Source organism: Humulus lupulus, chromosome 1 (assembly GCF_963169125.1).
Source record: "Humulus lupulus chromosome 1, drHumLupu1.1, whole genome shotgun sequence".
NCBI lineage: Eukaryota > Viridiplantae > Streptophyta > Magnoliopsida > Rosales > Cannabaceae > Humulus > Humulus lupulus.
In genome coordinates, this window is record NC_084793.1 from 87900936 (window position 1) to 87924370 (window position 23435).

General features: G+C 37.2%; 1 protein-coding gene across 1 annotated transcript; it reads right to left on the reverse strand.

Annotated features, from left to right (window-relative positions):
* Positions 1-15650: 15650 nt before the first annotated feature.
* On the reverse strand, positions 15651-21607 carry LOC133795616 (sucrose synthase 2). Its single transcript, XM_062233073.1, has 15 exons — positions 21293-21607; positions 21035-21167; positions 20131-20282; positions 19811-20003; positions 19580-19698; positions 19242-19458; positions 18947-19042; positions 18663-18836; positions 18009-18125; positions 17759-17925; positions 17272-17496; positions 16549-16870; positions 16201-16445; positions 15979-16117; positions 15651-15894 (listed from the first exon to the last, which is right to left on the reverse strand). The coding sequence occupies exons 1-15, from the start codon at positions 21388-21390 to the stop codon at positions 15856-15858; spliced, it is 2436 nt and encodes an 811-aa protein (XP_062089057.1). The 5' UTR covers positions 21391-21607; the 3' UTR covers positions 15651-15855.
* Between the last annotated feature and the right edge of the window lie 1828 nt (positions 21608-23435).

The following is a 23435-nucleotide window of genomic DNA, read 5'->3' on the forward strand; positions in this document are numbered from 1 at the left end:
ACAACTCCACTGGGTTACTCAAAACAATACTTGCATCTGATTCTATTTCTGGCACTAAACTAATCACCATTCTAGTTTCCTATTGTAACAAGAAGTCCTGGCAAACCATCTGGTAACCCCTTCAGAACTCACAGACTAGTCCAGTCTGTCCTGATCTCATTGGTACAAACCAAGTGATATCCATCACGCTAGCTAAGAGTTCCATGCATTTTCCTGCACAAACTCCAGCTCTCACATCCAGTATCATAAACATATCAAATTCATGCACAATGCCAATTGTCACAAGACTTTCCGCTCACAAGCTCAAGAATACTACACTTTCCTTACCATTCAAGAATGCTCTGTAATTAATTAACCAATCCAAACCCTGGATCAAACCAAAGCCCGTCATAACCAGCTTTATCAGAATCCCCGATGAGTCCTTGCCATAACTCAACTTATCTCTTAAGTTACCAATACCATCTTACCTTTCCCATCACAACGTAACCATGTGATCTACATATACCATCAATATACCCTTCTCTATATACATACTAACAAAGGAAGAGCATGGCGCCAAAGTCAAACAGCATAATTCAAAACCCAGAACCAGAAAACTAACCTGCCATCCCCGAGGAACTGGTCTCGGTCTCAGACTCTGATTGCCCTGGAATAAACACTCGAGTTGAAATCGAGCTATCTATCCCCTTTTGCTCATTCTTCCTCCGCGTTGGGCAATTCTTCTTACGATGTCCGAACATCCTGCACGAGAAACATGCCCTTGCTCGGCATACCCCAAGGTGATGCCTCTTGCACCGAGTGCATATCGGATATGTCTTCCGACCTTCCTTGTTACCTGTTCCAATAAGTGGAGGTACCACTATCTGAGCTCCATGCTCTCCAGCACTCTGCTGCCCAACTACTATACTCTCAACAACAAGAGCCTTCTCTACCACCTGAGCATAGGTAGAGACTTCATGCACTGGGGCAACTCTAATGCCCTGAACTATTCCAGGATTCAACCCCTGTATAAACCTTTCCTTCCGAGCTATATCTGTGGGTACCATGTCTAGGGAAAACTTGGCCAACCCATCAAATTCAGTAACATACTCCGTCACTGATGCATTACCCTGAACAAGATTCAGAAACTCATTCATCTTGGCAGTCTTAGCTACATCATAGTAATACTTCTCATTAAACAGCTGTCTAAATTCTTTCCAGTTCATCACAGCTGTGTCTCGAGTTTGGGATACTACCTCCCACCATGTCCGGGCATCATCCCGTAGTACACATGTAGCACAGATCACCCTATCGTGACATACCAATCCCATACTATCAAGAATGGAGCTGATCATGCCCATCCATTGCTCAGCTCTGAATGGATCTAGGCCTCCCTCAAAATTTGGAGGATAAAACCTCAGGAATCTTCCACAGAGAAATTCCCATCTGTTCTCAACCCTAGGCTGAGCTGTAACTCATGTCACCCCTGGCACAGGAAAGGAAGAGGTACCACCCAACAGACTCCGCTGTTGCTTCAAATACCTGATCTCTTCTTCCTGCCTCTGCAATCTTAATTGCAAGTCTGTAAGTGTCTGCTGAACATTCAAAGATGCAGACAAAGAACTGATACCCTGGCTGTAACTCCCAGCCCCTGTATAACTATCACCATGCCTCATAATCCGCCTTGAGTATAAACTTGCTGATTCAATCTGCAGTCAATAACTTAATCCATTAATCACAATAACCATGTCAAGGGCTTTTCCCACGGGATAAATCTTACCACACCACAACCATAAACCACTTGCAGCGTTACAAACATGCCCATAGCATTCATACATTATTCATAGTCCCTTCTCTTCCAATACTCAAACCATGCATCCAATCCCTGCATGCAAATAACATAATTATATATATATATATTCACAGAGCAGGTAACCATATGATCACAGTCATATATAAATATTCACGGAGCATATAATCATATAGTCAAGAGCCAGGCTCTATCAGAATCTCATGCTCCCTAATACAATATGCAGGTAAAGCATTCACATTTTATACAACCAGCTATGCACATAGCTACAGAAAATAGTTACCATTCCTTGAGTGAAGCTATCTTCAGTGACGAGTGTACATGCCCAGCTTGTCTTCAGGAACCATAAACCTTAGCTCGCTCTGATACCAAGTTGTAATGCCCCAAACTCCAGGGACCGTTACGGTGTGCCTTGTAAACAGTGCTAAACTCGCTAACCGAGTCATTTGGCCAAAATCGTGAACTAAGTATGATTAGCGGTTTAGGGATTAAGAACTTTGGTTAAGATGTAACGTTTCACTAGAACGTTTAATTTATACATTGGGATCCCGAAAATAAAGTTTCAGAGTCTATTACAGAAAACATTTACAACATGCCGTTCTAAGCGGCAAAATAAGGTTCAACCCTAGTTCCACTTTAAACCTCGGCCGTGGCAGACGAGCAGCTGCATATGTCATCACCTAAGCTCTCCAACTCAAGGATGGTCCAGCTTCCTCTTGCCTTTACCTGCACCACGTAGCACCCGTGAGCCAAAGCCCAGCAAGAAAACACCATAGAGCATGATATAATATCAACAATGATCATCATAACCATTCGGGACTATCAGTCCAAGCCAATAGGTGACAATAGCCAAAAGTCACAATAATGAGCATCGCTCCCTCTAGCCATGTGATGATAGGGTCACCAGGGCTTAACCGATAAGTGATTCTTTCTTAAGTTTGATTAGGACAGGTGCAAGGTGATTAGTCACCAACATAACCTTCCTCACGACTCTAGAGTCGAAACTATGGACAACGTCCCTTACCCATGTGACAAACGGTCACCGGGGTCATATACCTTGGCTGAAATCATCTGGTCTTAGACCAGGCAAGCGCTTATAGTTCTCATTGACCTTCCGGTCGGTCCAGCATTAATACCCCATATGAGTCATTCAATGCCGACCTCGATTAGATCTAATCTTTATTTGGCTCGGCGTTCACAACGCACTGCCACCTCTGACCCTTGGGTCGGTAAAACACAACCAGTGCTCAGCCCGTGGTGAACTTAACTAATAAGTCACAGCTTCACAGACGGATCTGACACTATTATCGATTCTGACTAATAAGGCAGCGCCATACACAGGTAAGCCATGCCACCAAACATATATCACATGTCCAATATCCATAAACAAGGTATTCAACATGCTTACTTAACAGATATTAGGACAATTAGGACTACGCATTAACACAGAGGCTCAAACTCTGAACGATATCACACCCAGTATACAAAGCATGGCCTAATCACATGTTTCTTATGCATCATATGCAATATATTCAACAATCCAACATGCACCATTAACAGCCATGCATGTCACGTTTAATAGTCAACCAACATGCATCAAGAATAGCCATGCATGTCATACATAATAATCAACCGACATGCATCTATAATAACCACGCATGTCATACTCAGTAATCAACCAACATGCATCATAATAGCCATGCATGTCACATATACACAGGGTGCAGTTTTCTTACCTCAAAGTCGAGCTAGAACGATTTAAAGAACAACCCTTGAGAACGATCAACTTTTAGTCCTTTAGCGGTCACCTAGTCATAACCAAATATAAGGTATTATCAATAAAAATGATCAACATAAGTTCCAAACCAATATCTAGCCTCCGGGACATCAATCCCCACTTAACCGGGTACTAGGTTCAACCCCGAGGCCTATGGCTTGAATCCCCAAGCTAAAAACATGTTTTTGGTCAAAATGGCCTTAAGGGCCGCGGCCCTCCCCTGCTGCGTCGCGGCGCGCCCTCAAACAGAGAGGGCTCTCCCTCTGCCAGACGCCAAGGGCCGCGGCGCTTCCCTGCTGCGCCGCGGCGCTCAGCCCAGACCAGTAACCGACCATACACGAACTAGTTTTTTTCCCTGTGTTCTTTCCTCTCAAACCAGTCCCTCAAACCATCCCTAAACCTCCTCCAAACATATAATTAAACCCCCAAATAACACCCTTAGCTCACTCTCATCAAAACCCAATCATACCATCAACCAAAACCCCTTTAAATCCATACTTCCATCAAGAATCAAAGGCTGAGAATTTGAAGATCAAAACAGAGCATAACCTGAAACAAGTGACTAAAACTCACCTTGAAACCAGTTTGAACCTTCCTTAATAGCTAAACCAGGTCCACAACTTCAGCCCTTTGAATTCCTAGCTCAAAACCTCAAGATGGCCTCAAGAACACCAAGGGAGATAATGGAGGAAATTGTGTACGGGAAGGGAGAAGAAATGGCTCTGTTTTATTCTGTTCTTCTACAGCCCTCCTAAGTTATATATATCCAAAACCCAAATGACCAAAATACCCTTAAGCCATCAAAAGCTTCTCAAACTATTCTAAGGGTAAAATTGGTACTTTCCACCTATCCCGTTAATCATAATTAACGCTTTCCAATTCCCGCTAATCTCAATATCCTCAAATTCCAATAATTCATATCCTGTTACCCTAAAATCCCCGGTAACGCTCTAATCATTAAATTCACCCCGAGACTCACCCCGAGCCCCGAACTTAAACCCGTTATGACTAGACCGAACACTTACATCTCATGATCGTCTCATGTCGATTAGCTCGAACCAATCCACCTTATAATGTGGCTATACTAATTAATCACAGTCATGCACCCAAAATATACAATTACGCCCACAGTGGCCAAATTACCAAAATACCCTCACAGTTAACATATGAGCCCATATGCATGAATTCACCATCATATAATAATTTAGTTCACGTAATCATGCATATAATCATGAAATACTATAATAAATCAATTATGGCCCTCCCGACCTCCTAATCAAGGTCCTAAACCTTATTAGGAAATTTGGGGCATTACATGAACTGATGCGGTCTCTTTCCTATTGCAGGAATCTTCAACATCAAGCTATCAGTGAACAATTTACTATGCATCAACAGAGAAGGAAGCAAAAAGCACCATGGATTCATAATTTCCTCCTGCTTTGCGTCACTAATCATTGAGTTGTCTGAATCATAAATAGTGAGAGTCCAACTAGAAATAGAAGCCTCAATGGCAAACCAATGTTGTTGTTCATAGTTCTGGCACCAATATACATCCTCAATTCCTCCCCAAGAGGCCAAGAACTGTTGCTCGATGCTGGTCAACATGGACATAACTTCAGAATCCCACATGTACTTTGTTTTGTCGGCAATTTTCTTGTACTGATCATATTGGGCAGGTATCACTTGTGAGAAATAAATGTTCATCACAACTGCATTATGTTGATATGTATTGGGAAAATACTTGCGACGCATACGAAGCATGTGTTCTGCCGCATCACTATGCTACAAAGAGAGTACGATATAAAAAGTTAGCAAAGACCATCATAAATGGCTAAAAAATAATGCATAAACGAATAAATTGAGTTCTCATTGAGCACTATCGAGCTTATATCGAACTAAACATTGAGCTCTTCGAGTCCATATCGAGCCCCATCGAGTTCATATCGAGCTATTCTTAGACGTCACACAACACCCCTATCGATCTACTATCGAGCTAATCTCAAATAGTAAACAACAACCCTAGTTTAACACCCCTATCGATCTACTATCGAACTCCATCGAGATAATCTCAAACAATAAACAACAACCCTAGTTTAACACCCTTATCGATCTACTATTGAGCTTCATCGAGCTCACATCGAGATAATCTCAAACAGTAAACGACAACCCTAGTTTAACACCCCTATCGATCTACTATTGAGCTCCATCGAGATCACATCGAGCTAATCTCAAACAGTAAACAATAGCCCTAGTTTAACAACCCTATCGAGCCATTATCGAGTCATATAGATCCAAGTAACCCCCCATTGAGCTTCTATCGAGTCAATAAAAACAGAACTTGTAAAATTGAAAAGAAAACATAAATTCTACCACTATTGAGTCATTAGGTATTGATGGACCCAAATCGGGTATGTTTTAAATATTTATACTCGCAAGCGCACGAATCGTATTTATAGAATAGTTTTCGTGTAAGTACGAGATCGAACCCAAATGAGTTGTCTAAAATAAAAAAGAAAACTATTTTAAATCAAAAGTAATAAATTCTAACCTAACTCCAAAGATTGATGAGTTTTAATATTATGAACATAAAATAAAATATTGAAAAATAAAGCTATTTAAGAGAATAAAAATAAAGCAATAATGAGTTGACAATAAGTGTTAAAAGAAAAGATTATTAAGATACTAGAATCCACAAAATGTAAGTTTAATAATATTTATTAGTATATTGATTCCCAAGTTTTAGTGATTGTTAAAATAATTTAAACTATCATTTTCCAAAAAGATTTATAATTTTAAGCACAAATTTCTTATAAAAAGATAGGATTTTTCTTCACTTTTCAAAATTATAATTTCAAAGCATTTAGTGTAAATCAATCTAATGAAATAACAAATAAATCAATGAATATTATTTATAAGGCAAAACATAATATTTTTGTTCTAAGCATGGATGTGTACAATTTAATGACACATCTTACACAAAGAATATTATGTTTATGCACTAATGAAGAACAAAGTGTAAATATGTTCTAACAATCTAAAATACAAGATGTTTAAGATGAAAGAAATATATGAAGAAGAAAAATCCATAAACTTTGTTGTATTACAAGGGAAATCAACATACAACAAAAAGATTACCTAGTTACAAGTTGCTTCATTATGATCTTAATAATCTTATGAAAAAGATTAGAAGCACATAACTAGAATAGAAATTACAAAATAAATGACATACATACTTGCAAAATGCTCTTGAAAAACCCAAATGGAAGAGAGAATGGTAGAGAGAAAATGGGAGAAAAAGATGGTAACCAAAAATTAAGAACCCCAAAAATGGTCTTCAAAACCCTTATTTATAGCCAAAATGAGATTATTAAAATAATCAATTTAAATTAAGTAAATTGATTAAATTAATAATAATATGGTAAATAGGGGTAAATTATAGGAGTGATGATGATTTTGGGGTAAAAAGTGTGTAGAAAAATGGGTAAAAAGTGGCATTTTAGACATAGGGGACATTGTACAACTTGATGGGCTCAAGGGCTGGGTCAGATTTGGGCGTGGCCTTGCTGCTAGCAGATGGGGCAGGCGGCGTTGGGAGCTTTGGTTGGCCGAATGGGCTTTTGGCTAGTGAAGGAATGAAGCCTTGGTGGAGTCATGCTGGGAGGAGCTTCTTGGACAGGTGGCAAATGCATATGAGGAGATGCTTGGGTGATGACTTGATGAAGGCTGAAAACACATAGGACAGCTGGCGTTGGAGGAGGCTGATGGCTGCTGAAGGTGGGCCGGGACTGGGCTGGGCAGTGGGAGCTTCTAGCGTGGGCTTGGGCCTTGGGCCAGGCTTGGGTTGGCTAAACATACTTCAAAAATGCCATTATCCATCTCTTTTTCAGCAAAAATGCCACTCTTTATCTTTATTTTTCTTGCTTTTCAAGAGCAAAAATACACCAAAATCCCTAACAAAAGAAACATAAATTAAATCAAATTCAAATATTTTCAATTATAACATAAATCATATTAGTTCATTGAAAATATTAATTAAGACTTAATTTAATTGAAAATTTAGTTTCACTAAAACAACATTTTTTATACCTCAAACTAAACAACCTTAATTCAAATAATTAACTACAATATTTTACAACAAAATAACTATAAAAACACACAAAATTATATAAAATCAAAATACGACTAATAAATTTAAAATTACTTAAAAACTTAATAAGTTAATTAAAAACTCAAGAACTAAGCAACAATTAGCATATAAAATATGGTAAAATAACTCTAATTTATAGAGTTATCAGGTATAAATGGCTTACCCCGTCATTGAGCCACGACTGGGGTGTCTTCCACGTCAGAAACCACGTTGGACCGCGATTCCTAGTCTTTACATCCCTCGGGGTCTTGTTGGGGATGTCTCCAAGTAACCACTTGGACACTGTCCTATATTGTTTGCGATCTAGATTCTTGAGAGGGTCCAACACTTGTTTAGCCTCCTCTTCTGGTGTAGCTTCATCAATGCGAGGTATTTTCTTCGTGGGATCGGTGTAGTCCTCAAACCAATATGGCTTGCGTCTTTGGCGTCTAGTCCTCTGAAATCGAACCCCAGCAACATCCTCAGGGTTGACAATAACAACTCCTGGAGTTGCAGCATCAGGTGTCACAATGATGGTAGGAGGCGTGGTTGGATCATCAACATAGTTCAGAGGAATATCCAGTGACTCTGAGTCTGAATCTTCCTTGGATCCCCTTGGTTTCTCCTTAATAAACGTCAGAATTTGACCGACTATGTCCAGGATCACTGATTGGTTCTTTAGGAGGGTCTCCTGTCGACCCTCGACTTTGTCCAACTGCTCAATCAAGTCGGGGAGCTCAAGGGCTGAGGCTGGGGCTGGGGATATAGCTGGGGCAACAGGAGGGGTGGGACCTGCAACCTCCTCCTCCTCTGGGGCAGCATCATCAAATATGTTGGTTGCCTGAGAAACTATCTCCTCGAATTTCTCAAAAGTCGCATCCTTCTTCTCATCAGCCTCCAAGGGATCCTGGCCAAGCCCGGGATAAAGGGGAATATCTCCCTCTGTCAACGACAAATAATAGTCTTTTTCTGTTGGTCGAGGCTTCAACATCAGAAGGGCGATCAACTGCAAACAACATAAAACATTTCGTTAACTCAAATAATCATAAAAGATAATCATATAGGTAAAAAAAAATAATTGTTTAATGTCAATCAAATATAACTTACATTATTGTTTAATAACATCGGTGAGATGACAGACTTGGTGAAATCCTTATTCCTCCGATGCGACCAACTAAGCATCCTTGGGACCATGTTTCCCGAGCTCACAACAAACTCCGTCGCAAGCTGTTGGATAGCCTCATATGCCCAGTACTATAAGGCCAGGGCATAACCATACATACTGTACTTGGACTCTTGCTACACCTTGGCATCCTTCTTGTTGTCATATTTGGCCTTTTGCTTCACCATGTCCTTCTTACAAGACTGCAATAGCCTCTTATAAGAGTACTTCCCCCATGGATAGCTGAAAAAGTAGTCTACGTCCTCAATCATCTTCAGAATATCTCGACATATGTGCAACTTTCCTTCTATGGCATTAAGAACCCCTCAACCAACAAACATAGACCAAGCTTGTACACATCTTCCACAACAGTACAAGTCTTGAAAGCATGGTCCACTTGTGAGAGCTTTACTTTCTCAGCATCATTGAAATACTCCTTTATCAACCGGTCACTGAGATTACGCTCTTCCAACTCTTCTGGTGACGGGAAGGTACCGAAATTCAACCCCGTCACCAGGGCAAACTCTCCAATGCCGAATCTACAAGACTTCGAACCCAAGAAGAAATGCACCTCATCTTCATTGTTGCTGGCGATTTTCCTCAACAAAAGTTGATGCACCAAAACTCCGGAGAAATTAAACTCTGAAGCCAAAAAGAACTGCTTGAAAGAGGATTCCTTAGCCCTTTCTATCAGCCTGAGGTCCACAAACCTAGTCTTAATGTGATTTAAAGTGTTACTACCCCGATATGTCACTTGGCCAGGAAAATGATCAATAAATGGAACAAGCAACTTAGGAATCTGCAACATGAAAAAAAATAGGTAAGAAAACAGAATGTTAAAAATGAATTGGGAAAAAATTAAAAAAAATCATCAAAAAACTGAAATAAGTTGTCATCGAGCTGCAACATACCCTATCGAGCCTATCGAGCAATATCAACAACCTAAAACTATAGAGACTATCGAGCCAGTGTCGAGCCTATCGAGCTAAGCAAAATATGTCTACATAAATAACCACCGAGCTACAATCGAGTCTAATATCGAACCATTATCGAACCTATCGAGCCCTTTTAATCTAATACCACAGATCCATCGAGCCTACTATAGAACCATTATCGAACCTATCGAGCCCTTTTTATCTAATACCACAAATCCATCGAGCTCTTATCGATCCACCATCGAACCATTCAAACTACCCTATCGAGCTTACTATCGAACCATAATCAAGCCTATCAAGCTAGTTTCATATATTACCATAGATCATTCGAGCTTCCATCGAATCTTCATCGAACCTATTGAGCTACTAGTTCAAACCCAGAAAAAACCACAGAAAAACCCAGACCTAAGAACTGCCATACCCATTCCACACTACCTGTAACGCCCTGGATAGCCAAGACCGTTACACTGTGTGTTTATAAGGGTGCAAGACTTGCTAATCAAGTCATTTAGTTAGAAACGTGTTACTGAAACTATAATTGAACTAGGGTTAAAATATTTCGGTCACAAAAGTTACATTTCATATAATCAAACATTTTGAACATGGGATCCCAATAGTAATAACGTTTAAAAGACAATTTACAAAATTTCAGGATAAAAGTACAGCTACTAGCCACTCTAAGGGCAAAACAGACATTTAGGCTTTTCCCGTCCTGAACCACTCCTCGGCCGTGGCGGCCAATCAGCTGACTATGTACATTCAGCCCCAAAGCTCTCCAACTCAGGACTGGTCCACTATGCCCTTGCCTTTACTTGCACCACGTAGCACCCGTGAGCCAAGGCCCAGCAAGAAACCAGATAACAAAGTACAATCATTAAATAATTAATTTACAAATCAACAATCAGACAACTCATAAAGCTTAGCCATATACTCAACAATCCATAATAGTTACATAATCATGCATTCAACATACCAAGTTCATCAAATATCATCAATAACCAATTCATATATTAACTAGGGTTGACGCTTTTATGTCGCACCTCCTGTTTATCCCACGGACTTTGGCCCACTTAAACCGAGCTCAGTGAATTTTAAGATGTCCTCAGCTACTAGTGGTCGAGCCGCGCCCTGTGCGCAAATATTGATTCCGGCACTCTTAGGCCGCTTATCATATGTCCATGGCATAATACCATCTATGACATCATACATATATAGGGAGCTCTTAGTCCCATCATTAACACATAACTAGGTGCAGTTTCTTACCTTTAGGTTCTGATAGCTTGATTAGTGAAACTGACCCTCAAGCACGATCCCGTCCGAGCCCTAGCGTACACCTAGTCACAGCCATTAATTAATATCATCACCAAAATTCAATTCCAAAACCTAGCCTCGGGACTAATCCCGAGCCCTCGGGAAGCCCTAATTCCACCAAACGGGGTGGTGGAACCAACCCTGAGCCCCTGGGCAAAAACCCTAAGAAATAACCAAAAACCCCCTTCTGGAAACAGGGTAGCGCTACAGCGCCCTAAAGTGGGCGCTGTGGCGCTCCAACCAGAGCCAAAAACGCCCCAAGCACCCAAGCCTAGCGTTGTAGCGCCCAAGGGCTAGCACTACTTCCAGAGCCAAAATGCCCAGATTTGTCTCCTTCGAATTTCCTCGAACCAAAATCCCCTAAAACCTTTCCAAACTTCAACCAAACATCAAAACAAGCCTACCATCATCTATAACTCACCCCATATGACCCAACCATACAAAACTCAACCGCATGCACCCCAAAATAAAGAAACTACCATGATTGAGCTGGAAGCTCAAAAACTCAACAGAACAATCAGAACAGTCCATAATTCAAGTAACCAAGTCCAGACTTTCTTACCTTCAATGGGGAATTCGACCCTAGATTATCCTCCACACCTCCTTAGCTTTCACTCATTTAAACCTCAGCCTTAACTCCCTGGAATTCCCATCAAAACTCTGCTTAGAAAACCATTTTAGCTAAAACCAAAAACTCAAGGGAATAACCTTGAAACTTACCTCAATTGGGTGACTAATTCTTGCTGAATCCTCAAGCTTGATCAAGGTCCCAAGTGTGAAGCCTTAGCCTAAAGCCTCCTCTGAATTTTAGCTTCAAGTTCCAAAAGAAATGGTGAAGAAAAGCCTAAACTACATAAGAGAAAAGACCCTGTTTTTCCCTTCTTTCTTTCCTCCTTTTCTTTTCTTTTTGTTTCTTTCAGTTTCTACTACCCTCTAAACTTTCCACTAAGGCTAAAAAAGCATATTGATACTTATCTCAGTTTTTTAAACCAAATGACCAATTTGCCCTCCCATTAAAATCTAAACCTTAAAGCATTCTAAGGGCATTTTGGTCATTTGCTCCAAATTCTCACTAATTCCTCGAGTGTCTCTAATAATTACTGCTTACCTCCTGACACCTATCTAATTACCAATTATATTCCTCAATATCAAATAGCCTCCAATATATTTCCTAAATTCCCATAAATACCCCCAGACTCACCCCGAGCTGGGTATAAATTCTCACCGTGACTTTTTCGCTAAATTGCTCACTAGGATCTCCTCGAGTCACAAACTGCAAATATATCCACATAATAATGTGGTCTCAACAATTTATTACAAGTATTTACATTTATGCCATCAACGGGCCAAAATTACGATTATGCCCTTATAACCTAATCAGAGCCTACATGCATACTAGTACACATAATCAGGCATTACATATATCCAAATAATCACATAAGCATGCATTTAATCATTTAAATCACACATAATCTAGTTATGCCCTCCTGACACACTAATCAAGGCACTTAAGCCTTATTAGTAATTTTGGGTCGTTACACTACCAAATTCAAAGGGATCAAAATAACAATAATCATCACGAGGGTTCAAGAATTTACCTTAATGAGAATATGGGTTTTATTGACGAGTTCGACGTTGTGGGTTTCGAGCTTCGTTGCCGCCGTTGGTTCGACAGGTTCGAAGGGTTGGACGAGTTCTCGGTGGCCGACTTCGGAGAAGAGAAAGAGAGAGGGTGAGATCGATCTGGGTTTTGTTTTTTGGGGTTTGGATTTTGGGGATTGAGAGCAACAGAGAGATAGAGAGACTGGGAGAGTTTGTGGGGGAAAAATTTTGGGTGGGAAAAATGAGAGGGGTATTTTTGGTACTTGGTGAAAGTTTAGCACCAATTTGAAAATCTAATTAGTGCTGGTATTATTTAATAATTATACACACTATTATGCATAAATAATGAAATTTCCCTTTAAAATTTAGTTCGTCTAATAAAACAATATTGGGTGGAAAATTTTATTATTTATGCTTCACCGATTCTTAAATAAAAATTATGTTATGATATTTTATGTCATTATTACCATTGTTTCTAAAAATGCCTTTGACATAAGTTGTCCTTCATTATTTTATATCTTTTTAATCCTTCTCTCCCTCTCCCCCAAGCACCTCCATCACCACCCACTCACCTCCATTTTTTCTTAGTTTTTCCCTCTCTCTCTCTTTTCCCCCTCCCCATTTCTTTTCTTAAGTTATCATGGATACTAAAATAAATAATACCGATGATAGTTTTTGATGATTTCGAACTTAAAACCACTATAAAAGGTTAATTAAGATACCAATATATGTATTTCGAACAAATGTGGGTACAATTTTTTTTTTCTTGCAATTTTTTCGCGATTTTTTTTAGAGCTGAAACGTTAAAATTTGTACAAAACTCGATGTGCCTTGATGGGCCCTTAAAAATGATGATTTTCATGAAAAAAAACTTGCCTCGATGAAATTCGACATACCTCAATGGAACTCGATGTCATTCATTAAAAATACATAACTTTTCACTCGAGTGTCCGTTTAAGGTGATTTTTTTAAATTTTGGTATTTTTTAAAGATCTACACGTTTGATATATGTACATACACATTTGGGAGGGAGTTTAAAGTTTGATAGCACCCCAAAGTTTAAAACAATACCCCTAACATATTCAAAGTTTGGCATGTTTTCAACTTTTAAACTTCCCAAATATGTATATACATATCTCAAACGTGTAGATCTCAAAAAAATACTCAGATTAAAAAAAAATCACTTCAAAAGGACACCCGAGTGAAAAGTTATGCATTTTCAATGAATGACATCGAGTTTCATCAAGGTGTATCGAGGTGAATTGAGTTTTTTATGAAAATCATGATTTTTAAGGGCCCATTGAGTTGGGCATCAAGGTACATTAATGTGCATCGAGTTTTCTCATGAAAATCATGATTTTAAGGCGCCTTGATGCATCTCGATGAAAAGCGATGATATTCATTGAAAGTTCATAACTTTTTACTTGGGTGTCCGTTTGAGGTTTTTTTTTAATTTGGGTATTTTTTTGGAAATCTACATGTTAGAGATTTGTACATGCACATTTGGTAAGTTTAAAAGTTAAAAACATTCCCAACTTCGAAAATATTAGGGTATTTTTTTTAAACTTTGGGGTGTCATCAAACTTTAAACTTCTCAAATGTGTATTTACACATCTCAAATGTGTAGATCTCCAAAAACTACCAAAATTAAAAAAATCACCTCAAATAGACACCCGAGTGAAAAATTATGCATTTTTAATTAATTACACCAAGGTATATCGAGGTGGGGCCTTAAAATCATAAATTTAATGATAAAACTCAATGCACCTCGATACACCTCAATATACCTTGATGTTCGACTCGACAGGCTCTTAAAAATGATTATTTTCATGAAAAAAGGACATGCCTTGATGAAATTCGACACACCTCGATAGATCTCGATGCAATTCATAAAAATGCATAACTTTTCACTTGGGTGTTCGTTTGAGATGTTTTTTCTTTAATTTGGGTATTTTTTTGAGATCTACATGTTTGAGATGTCTATATATACATTTGGGAATTTTAAAACTTGAAAACATCCTAGAGTTAAAAAAAATACCCCAAGTTTTTTTTTAATTTGGGTATGTTTTTAAGCTTTCAACTTCACAAATGTGTATATAAACATCTTAAACGTGTAGATCTCGAAAAAAAATACCCAAATTAAAAAAAATTACCCTAAACGGACACCCGAGTGAAAAATTATGTATGCTGAATGAATTGCATTGAGGTAAATTGAAGTCTATCGAGGTGACATTGAATCTCATCGAGGCAGATTATTTTTTTCACAAAAATCTTGATTTTTAACGCTCCATCGAGCTGGGCATCGAGGTGCATCAATGTGGCATCGAATTTCATCGAGACAGATCATTTTTTTCACAAAAATCTTGATTTTTAAGGCTTTATCGAGCTAGGAATTGAGGTGCATCAAGATCTATCGAGGTGCATCGAATTTCTACAACTTTCAAAGTTTCAAATGTGAAAAAAAATTGCGAAAAAAAAACAAAATATCATGCCCAAATTTTTTCGAAATGTATAGATAACATTTTAACTAAAAGTTTTTTTAGTTTAAGCTTTGAATCATAACAAAAAATGATGGTGTTAACAGAATGGGAGCTTCGAGGTGAGAGGAGATAACGTTAATGGATGTCTACCTTCCACATTCACAGTAAAGTTCCTCCTCATGATGAAGAATGATGATTCCGAACCTTTTTTCACAACAATGAGTTGTGATTGCCATAGGTAGAAGGAAAGAGAGGAGAGAAATGAAAGAGAGAGATTGAAAGAAGAGAGGAATATGAGAGGGGTATTTTGGGAAGAATGACAAACAATAGCTTTTTTTTTGTGTGTAAAGTGTGATGTATTTTTTTGATTTAGCACCCATGCATAAAAACTCAAATTTGCCTATTTGAATGATTTTAAGTACACATAAAATAGAACAATATGATTACTACTTATTAACCCACCCATCATCGCACACAAAGAAAAGAAAGGTTATATTAAACATTACAAGGGTTCCATCTTCCATGAGAGTCAAAGCTCTGGCATACATACAACAGGGATTAGTTTCATGTTTTATGTTTAAGACACACATGATCAAAGCTTTATTTATTTACAAACATCACCATATTTGTATGAAATCACATCCATGGACTAAAAAGCAGACCCTTCAGTACTTTAATGTGTTTCATCGCTTACCATGGGGACGGATTTTGCCTGAAACATACAAGAAATGTAGTAATGAGACTCCACATGATTTAACCGTAAGGTGATTAACTAGTTTCAAAGCATACAACTTACCAGATCACGGAACTTGAGAATGTAGAACATTTCAAGGTAACGACGGGTCTCACGCCTGTCCAGCTTTGAAACATACTTCCAGAAACCATAAACACCAGCTAGTGTCATAAGCCTTTCAGAATAAATCTTCCAAGTGTACCTAAATATTTCAAAAATCCAAGTCAGTTAAATATGACACGGTTATTATAAGTTTAATATCATTAAAATACATTGAACGTTAACCTGTCATAAATTCTTTGCAATCCCCCGTCTGAAATTTTGTTCCAGTTGTTAGAATCCTCCTTGGATCGTTGAAAGAAGTCCACCAGAAGTGAAGCAGCCTGATCAGGGTGATAAGGATCAATGTGGAAACCAGATATATCATGCTCAATAATCTCTGCAGGACCTCCATGGCAAGTAGCAAAAGTTGGAAGACCACATGTCATAGCCTCAACTACTGTAAGCCCAAAAGCTTCATAGAAAGCAGGCTGCAATAAAAAAATAATAAAAAATGTTGAGTTATGTTAGGACATTACTAAATAACATGATTTATGGGATTTATATAGAAAAGAGTCAACTTGCGCTGTGTACCTGGACAAAAACACCTCTTGTGTCAGCTATGTAACGATATAGCTCTCCATTACGTGCACGATTAGTCTGAGCAGCTATCCATCGAACTTGACCATGCAAGTTGTAGTTCTTAAAAAGGTCATGCATCTTCTCAATTTCTGAGATTTCTTCTCTATCGTTTGACTTCTTCACATCAATATAGCCAGCTACTACAACAAGGTTCACCAATTCCCTCAATTTGGCGTTCTTAGCATATAGCTCAACTAATCCTGAAATGTTCTTCACCCTGTCAAGTCTTGCCATGGAGAAAACTATGGGCTTTGATCGGTCATCCAACATGCCACTGCATCAAAATTAATGAAAGATCAACTTATTAAATAATCCCTTAACTAGATTTGTAGGAACAAAAAATGATAAAACTCATAATCATCATTTCTTAGTTATGTTCACAAATATATAAATTAGGTTAAACTGCATTAGTGCTGCGAAATTTTAAACTTCACGCGAATGATTCAGTTCACAGTGTACACATCACGGATCTTTAACTACAAGTTGCCACTAATAATAAAACAAGAGAATGGTGATATAGTATTTTCCTATTTCTGGTATGGTTTAGCAGCTAACATTTTGGAAAGTTCGTTTGTTCAATTTGCTATTTTCTAACACAGAACTGTTAAACTGTTACTCCTATATGGAAAGTTTTAATATAATTTAAACAACTTTTAAAAACAATTTTATACTCACATGTGCTCATCATTCTGCTCTGGAGCATACAGCAACTTTTCTATGGAATCGTGGAACGCTGTAAGTCTTCTATTCTTTTCAGAGTAGGGAAAATAAATTGACATATCTGCTCCAGGTGAAACAATATTGAACTTTGGATCAAAAACATCAATGCCATGAACAACTCGATATAGCCCAGGAAGAGTGAAGGAGGTGTGGCTCTCATACTGACCAACAGTATTCTTCCTGAAGAGTGCACACAAATTTTAAGCAATGCTAAAATTAAGATATGCACGTAAAGATGAAGGAAATTCTTCACACTCCCATCTCTAGGCAAGTAGTGATGCAAGTAGTGATGCTTCAGAAATGAAGCAGATATTATATTAGTACCAGATACCACAAGGCAAGTAAATGAGAGAATCCAAGTAGTTGGCTGAGATGATTGGTGATGATAATAGTATGAAATTTTAAACAAAAAGATTATGAAATGAGACTGGAAGACACGTACGTTCCTGCAATCTCCTGGTATGTGCTGGTGATTATAAAATCTGCATTATTCATGGCTATTAGATCAGCAGTGAACTGACACGAGAAATGGTATTTCTCCTCGAATTTTTTCCAATATATATCTGAATCTGGGTATTTAGTCTTCTCCAATGCATGAGCAATGGTGCACTGCAAAAGTAAACAAAAGTCAATTACATAATCTTTAGCCTACAATCAACGAACTTGCATATGCAAAAGAGAGTATCACTAACCTGTGTAACCCCCATTTTATAAGCCAACAAAGATGCAACAAGATTCCCATCACTGTAATTTCCTATTATAAAATCTGGGATTGCTTGCAACTCAGCACTAATTTCACTTGCCACATCCTGATCACATGCCGAACAATGATAAAATTAATATTAAAAAAATCTAAATTTGGAAAAAGAGTAGTACTTAGTCAACATAACACACCCACCAAAAAAGACAAAAATCAGAAGACAATTCTACTTCTACTGTAAAAGAGGTAATGATTGTCAAATGAAGTGGCACTGCAGACAGTGGTAAGAGATGAGGGTTAGCAGGCAGGTAATTGTAGTAGACGAAGATTGTTGAAGATGGTTAGATAAAATCTCACGATGAGGGATAATGTCAGCAGTCAATAGCACGAAGCATGGAAGAAATAAAGAATGTAGCTCGACTGAAGTGCAGTAATTAACAGATTGGATACAATAGAGGTGAAAAGGTGGTGGAACTGGAAAATTCAACATATAACAGTGATAAATTATTTCCAAGACCTAAAGTATAATTGTATTTGAATCTAAAAACCACTAAAATATACATGTGTAGGTTTTGAATCATCAAGCAGTATCATTGCTGATTAATAAGTAGAATAGCTTTAACTTTAAATGTTACACAAATTTCACCTCGGCAAAGGTCTCTAGATAAGGCCAGACATCAAATCTTGAGATCCATTTACGAAGAATACCCTTTTCTGATCTAAATGGAACTCTCAAAATATGTGTATGTTCTGTTCCAGTGACTCTTTCCAAACGCTGGTTACATGTGGTCCCTTTTGCGTCGGGTATTAACCTTGTCACCTTGAATTTACAAAAGAAAATACATTGCATTATCATAGAGGAAATTTGTTAACATAAAACCAGGTAGAATTAACTGGTGCTATAAACAAGAGTGAGAATAAGACACTAACAATAAGAATCTTAGGTTCGATATCTAATCCTTGCTTCTGAATTCGGAGAAGCATCTCTTTCTCCAGTGCACGAACTTGATCCAGTATATAGACCACCTGTGCAGAAAATTCAGTTACCAAGTGTTTGTTTACGGCATTATGATCAACATCATCAAAATATAAAAGCAAAATACAAATCATGAATCCAAAGTATCAAATAGGTTAGAGCACAAAACACGCAGTTGCAGAAAAGAATACCATGTTTTGGCATCAACCCTGATTTGTATCCCATTAAAATAAGAAGAAAAAAAAATACCTGCCCGCCGGTGTCAGGCAAACCTAAAACATTTGCTTGCCCAAAGTATCCATGTGGAGACAAAATGACAACATTAAACACCATAGGCAGTCTCCCAAGGAATGTCTCCAATGTAGAAGGATCAGGAGCCTGAAGAATATCCAAAAGAAGATGCATCATCTCCAGCACTCGTTCTGCAGTGTCTCCCCAACCTCTCTCAAAACCAAATCCTTGTAAACTACATTGAAGTGACAAGAGCCAAAATAATATCAAGAATCATTATCACAATATGTTATGTCCAAATGGTTTTGTGTGACAGAGAGAAGACATCTGAATATATTAACATTTTAGAAGCTTACACATATTCAAACTCAGAATATGGCGTTTCAGCTGGAAGTTTAGAAAGATAGTCCTCAGCCTTAGATAAAGCAGATTGAAGGCGCAATACGCTTGTTACACGATCATTCAACATTAATGCCTAAAAACAAAATAATCACATTATTTAGTGCTTGGCAAAGTCCTCACAACATTAGGTTCTCTAATCAGTAACAATTTGGTAAAGTTAGTATCTCACAAGCAAAAACACTTACACGTCCTTTGTATTTGTGTGCTCGAAGGAAATCAAGTAATGGCTCCAAGCAGTCTTTGTTGCGGAACATATTTGAAGAAAGGTGGCGGTTAAGAAATTGAACACCATTACCAATGGATGAAGACCGATTAGGACGAGGAAAAGATGCATTGAATGGCTCAAAGTCCAGCTCAAGAACAAAATTTCCTTGAATCCTATACATGTGAAAAACCAAAAGTAAATTAGTTAGAATCAAAATACTTGTATTGAATGGGTAATGAGCCAGGGAGCCCAGGACCAAAACCCAAACATCAAATTTTGGAGGTAAAGGAATGCACTTACTCCTCGCTTACGAGATCTTCTTTGAAACGAAGATACTCAGCAACAGTCAACTGTTCCACACTAAGCTCGTGGACATTAACACGAACGAATTCCCAAACACCAGGTCTTGGACGAACAGCGATGGCCACAAATGGAGGCAGAACAATGGCTTCCTGTCATCACAAATTTTATTCATTGAAAAAGCTAATTAAATAATAAATTCTAAAGAACTAACAACAGAAAAGGCCATTTTTGTTGCTTGTACCAACGCAAAAGAGTTCAGTAACTATGATCACAACTAGCTGAAGACAGCCCACCTCTCCATTCGCGAAACTAGTGATCTTACTGAGAAACAAACACTAAAAGAGACTCTATATAAGTTTTTTTTTTTAATTATTAACTTCCCTATAATTATGTTCCAATTGATTGCTGTCCACCAAAAGAAAAAAAATCAAAATGTGATGACAAAAAGGGTGACTTGGATTGGAAGTTAGTCTTCAAAGATCAAAACAAGTGAGGAATAAATCAAAACAAACAGGGATCAGTTTTAGGCCGAGCTGTTTTCATAATTAAAAGAAAAAAAGATCATCGTTCAAATTAAATGGAGATCTAAATCAATTAGGAGCACTTTTAACTAAGAAAAACCAACATTTTGCTTGATTACGGAAACAAAGATAGAGACATCCAGAATCCAGACCTAAAAACTGCCTCTCATATTTACAAGTTCGAAAAAGAGCAGTTACTAAAAGAAAAATCCCCCTTTTTTGATAAAAAAAAAACTAGTTTGTTAAACGAAGTTAACTTCATTAACGCTACCTTCGCTAAGTAGGACCAACTCAAGTAACCACGATGATACTATAATCTTGATTAACCAACAAAAAAAATCAAAATCTAGTAAAGTTGTGCGAAGTGAAAGAATACTGACCTGTGTAGATTTGATAACTTCACCAAAGGGGCCATCGCTAAGCTTCTCCTTTGCTTCATCATCGGGGAAGATATTATCAATCTCATCAAGCAAAGTATGCGGTTGCAAAATTCCTTTTCCCTGTGCCACATACCTTCAAAATTCAAACCAAACAAACACACAGTATTACTTTAATGCTTCACTTTCACTTTCCCGGACTTTATCGGTGACAAAACAAACAAATGCGAAAAAAAAGGTGTCAAAGTGGATAGTGATTACCTAGAGAGGAGAGAAACGAGTTCGTTACGGTGAGCGGAAAGAGTGTCCTCAACGCGGTCTCTGATGCTAGGCAAACGAGTCAGTTTGGGAGTCGCCATGATCGAAGTCTTGAGAAGCTTCTAGCTCTTTGTTAAAACGGTGCGATTTTAAAAAAAAAAAAGACAACGTCCGATGATCACTAACCTACCGATACTGAAATTAGTCACGGAAAAGCTGAGAATCTTGTTCTTACTATAACATGGCTGTAATGATAAAATGTTGAACCTAAAATACAAATACAAATGTAATAAAATATAAATGGTCAAGTTGCGAGAAGAAGAAGAAGAAGCATCGAGTTTTAACTTACAAAAGTTCACTGCACATAATGTTACCCCAATTTGTATGTCTATCATAATTTTTTTTTATTATATATAATTTTCACTACACATAATGTTACCCCAATTTTTTTATTTATTATATATTATTTTCTAACAAAAATGTTTAATTATTTTAATTAAAATTATAGCATCTCTTTCAAAAAAAAAAAAAATTAAAATTATAGCACAGATTTTTTTTACACATATTTTATTTATTTTAAAAAGAACACATTTTAATTTCAGTTATAGTTTATATACTTTTTGAGTAGGATATAATACTCCCTGCACCCCTGGGTTCACGTACACTGATGTGCAACGGTACTTGTTTTGCTCCCGATAAGACTAAATCGTATCCAATATCCCTAAAAAAAAATATCTAAAACAATATCTTAACCTATATATATCCTAAATTATGTATAATTTCATGAAATTCTGTAAGATGTGTCAGTAACTAACTATAAAAATATATCTCGGTAATGATTAAAAACCATTCCTATCCAAAAAAAAAATTCACTACTATATTTCTTCTGTATAATAAGTGTAGATAATACAGATTTTTAATTTTAATAGTTTTTTATTTTTTTTAATAGAATATTTTTATATTTAACGGTAGTTTGTAAATCTTTAAATTTAAATAAAATTAAATAAATAATTAAAATAAGATATTTGTGAGATATTTCACAATAATATATATTTAAAAGTAATAAATAATTAAACAAATTAAAATATTATATTTTTGAGATATTTTACAATGATAATTATTTAAAAATAATAAAATCATATGTTTTATAATTTAAATAAAATTTAATTAAACTTAAATTCACTTATTAGAATAATATTATATTAAACATATAATATAATATACTGTGAATTAGCAACAAATTATTATTATTTTTAAAAAAAAAACTTAAATTTAAAATCCACTTATAATATATTATTATCACTCCCAAATTCAAAAACTATAACAAACATAAACTTAAACAAAAAAAAATAAAAATAAATGTTATACCCAGATTTCAAGATAAGGAGTCATGATCCCGAAAGCTGGGCTCGTCAGTTGTGAGCTCGAAGTATGCATGGTCGTCATTTGATCCTTCAGTCAGACCGCTCAGCTGTAATTGCCGACCTCGAAAGCTCGAAGATGTGTAGCCTCGAATATGTTCCGAGCTCGCACGACATGACACTTAAACATATATTTCACCAATTGCCTTCAGGCGAGATAGCTCGAACTCGGGAAGTACAAGCTGAGATGTAACAGCTTTGTCGGCATCACATGTCCCAAGCATAGCACGAAGTTGGGGTGGCAAGCTCGTGAATGACTCTTAGTCTCGATAGAGTCAATGCTAATGGTCGATCTCGAAGATTGGATAATTCATCTTAAATAACCTATTACGTGTGAACATGTTTATTATTATTTAATCCCCTAATTTAAAGGATATTATTTAATCTGTTATCCGTTCTCGATTGTCATGGGACGTTTCCGTGTATATAGAAGATAATGCATTTAATATCATTATTTCAATTGATGTACAGAATATCTTCCCGAAATATGTGGGAATGAACTCTGTAACCTTCCCTATAAATAGAGAAGGAATCACAACTTGTAAGGGATCAAATTTTGATTTCTGATTTCTTGGGAGAAAGTTCTGGGTAATTCATCTTTGAAGAATTTCCAGAAAACTCAAAGTCTTAATAACATAGACTCGTGGACTAGGCAGAATTAACTGCTGAACCACATAAAAACCTTCTTATCTTCCTCTTTAAATTCATTCGCTCCATTTTCCAAT

Coding starts and splice junctions, on each gene's coding strand:
- LOC133795616 (XM_062233073.1), bottom strand. CDS start 21,390: ATGGCGACTCCCAAACTGACTCGTTTGCCTAGCATCAGAGACCGCGTT. Junction 19,699..19,810: donor CACACAAATACAAAGGACGT/GTAAGTGTTTTT, acceptor TTTTGTTTTTAG/GCATTAATGTTGAATGATCG. Junction 17,926..18,008: donor ATAAAATGGGGGTTACACAG/GTTAGTGATACT, acceptor TTACTTTTGCAG/TGCACCATTGCTCATGCATT.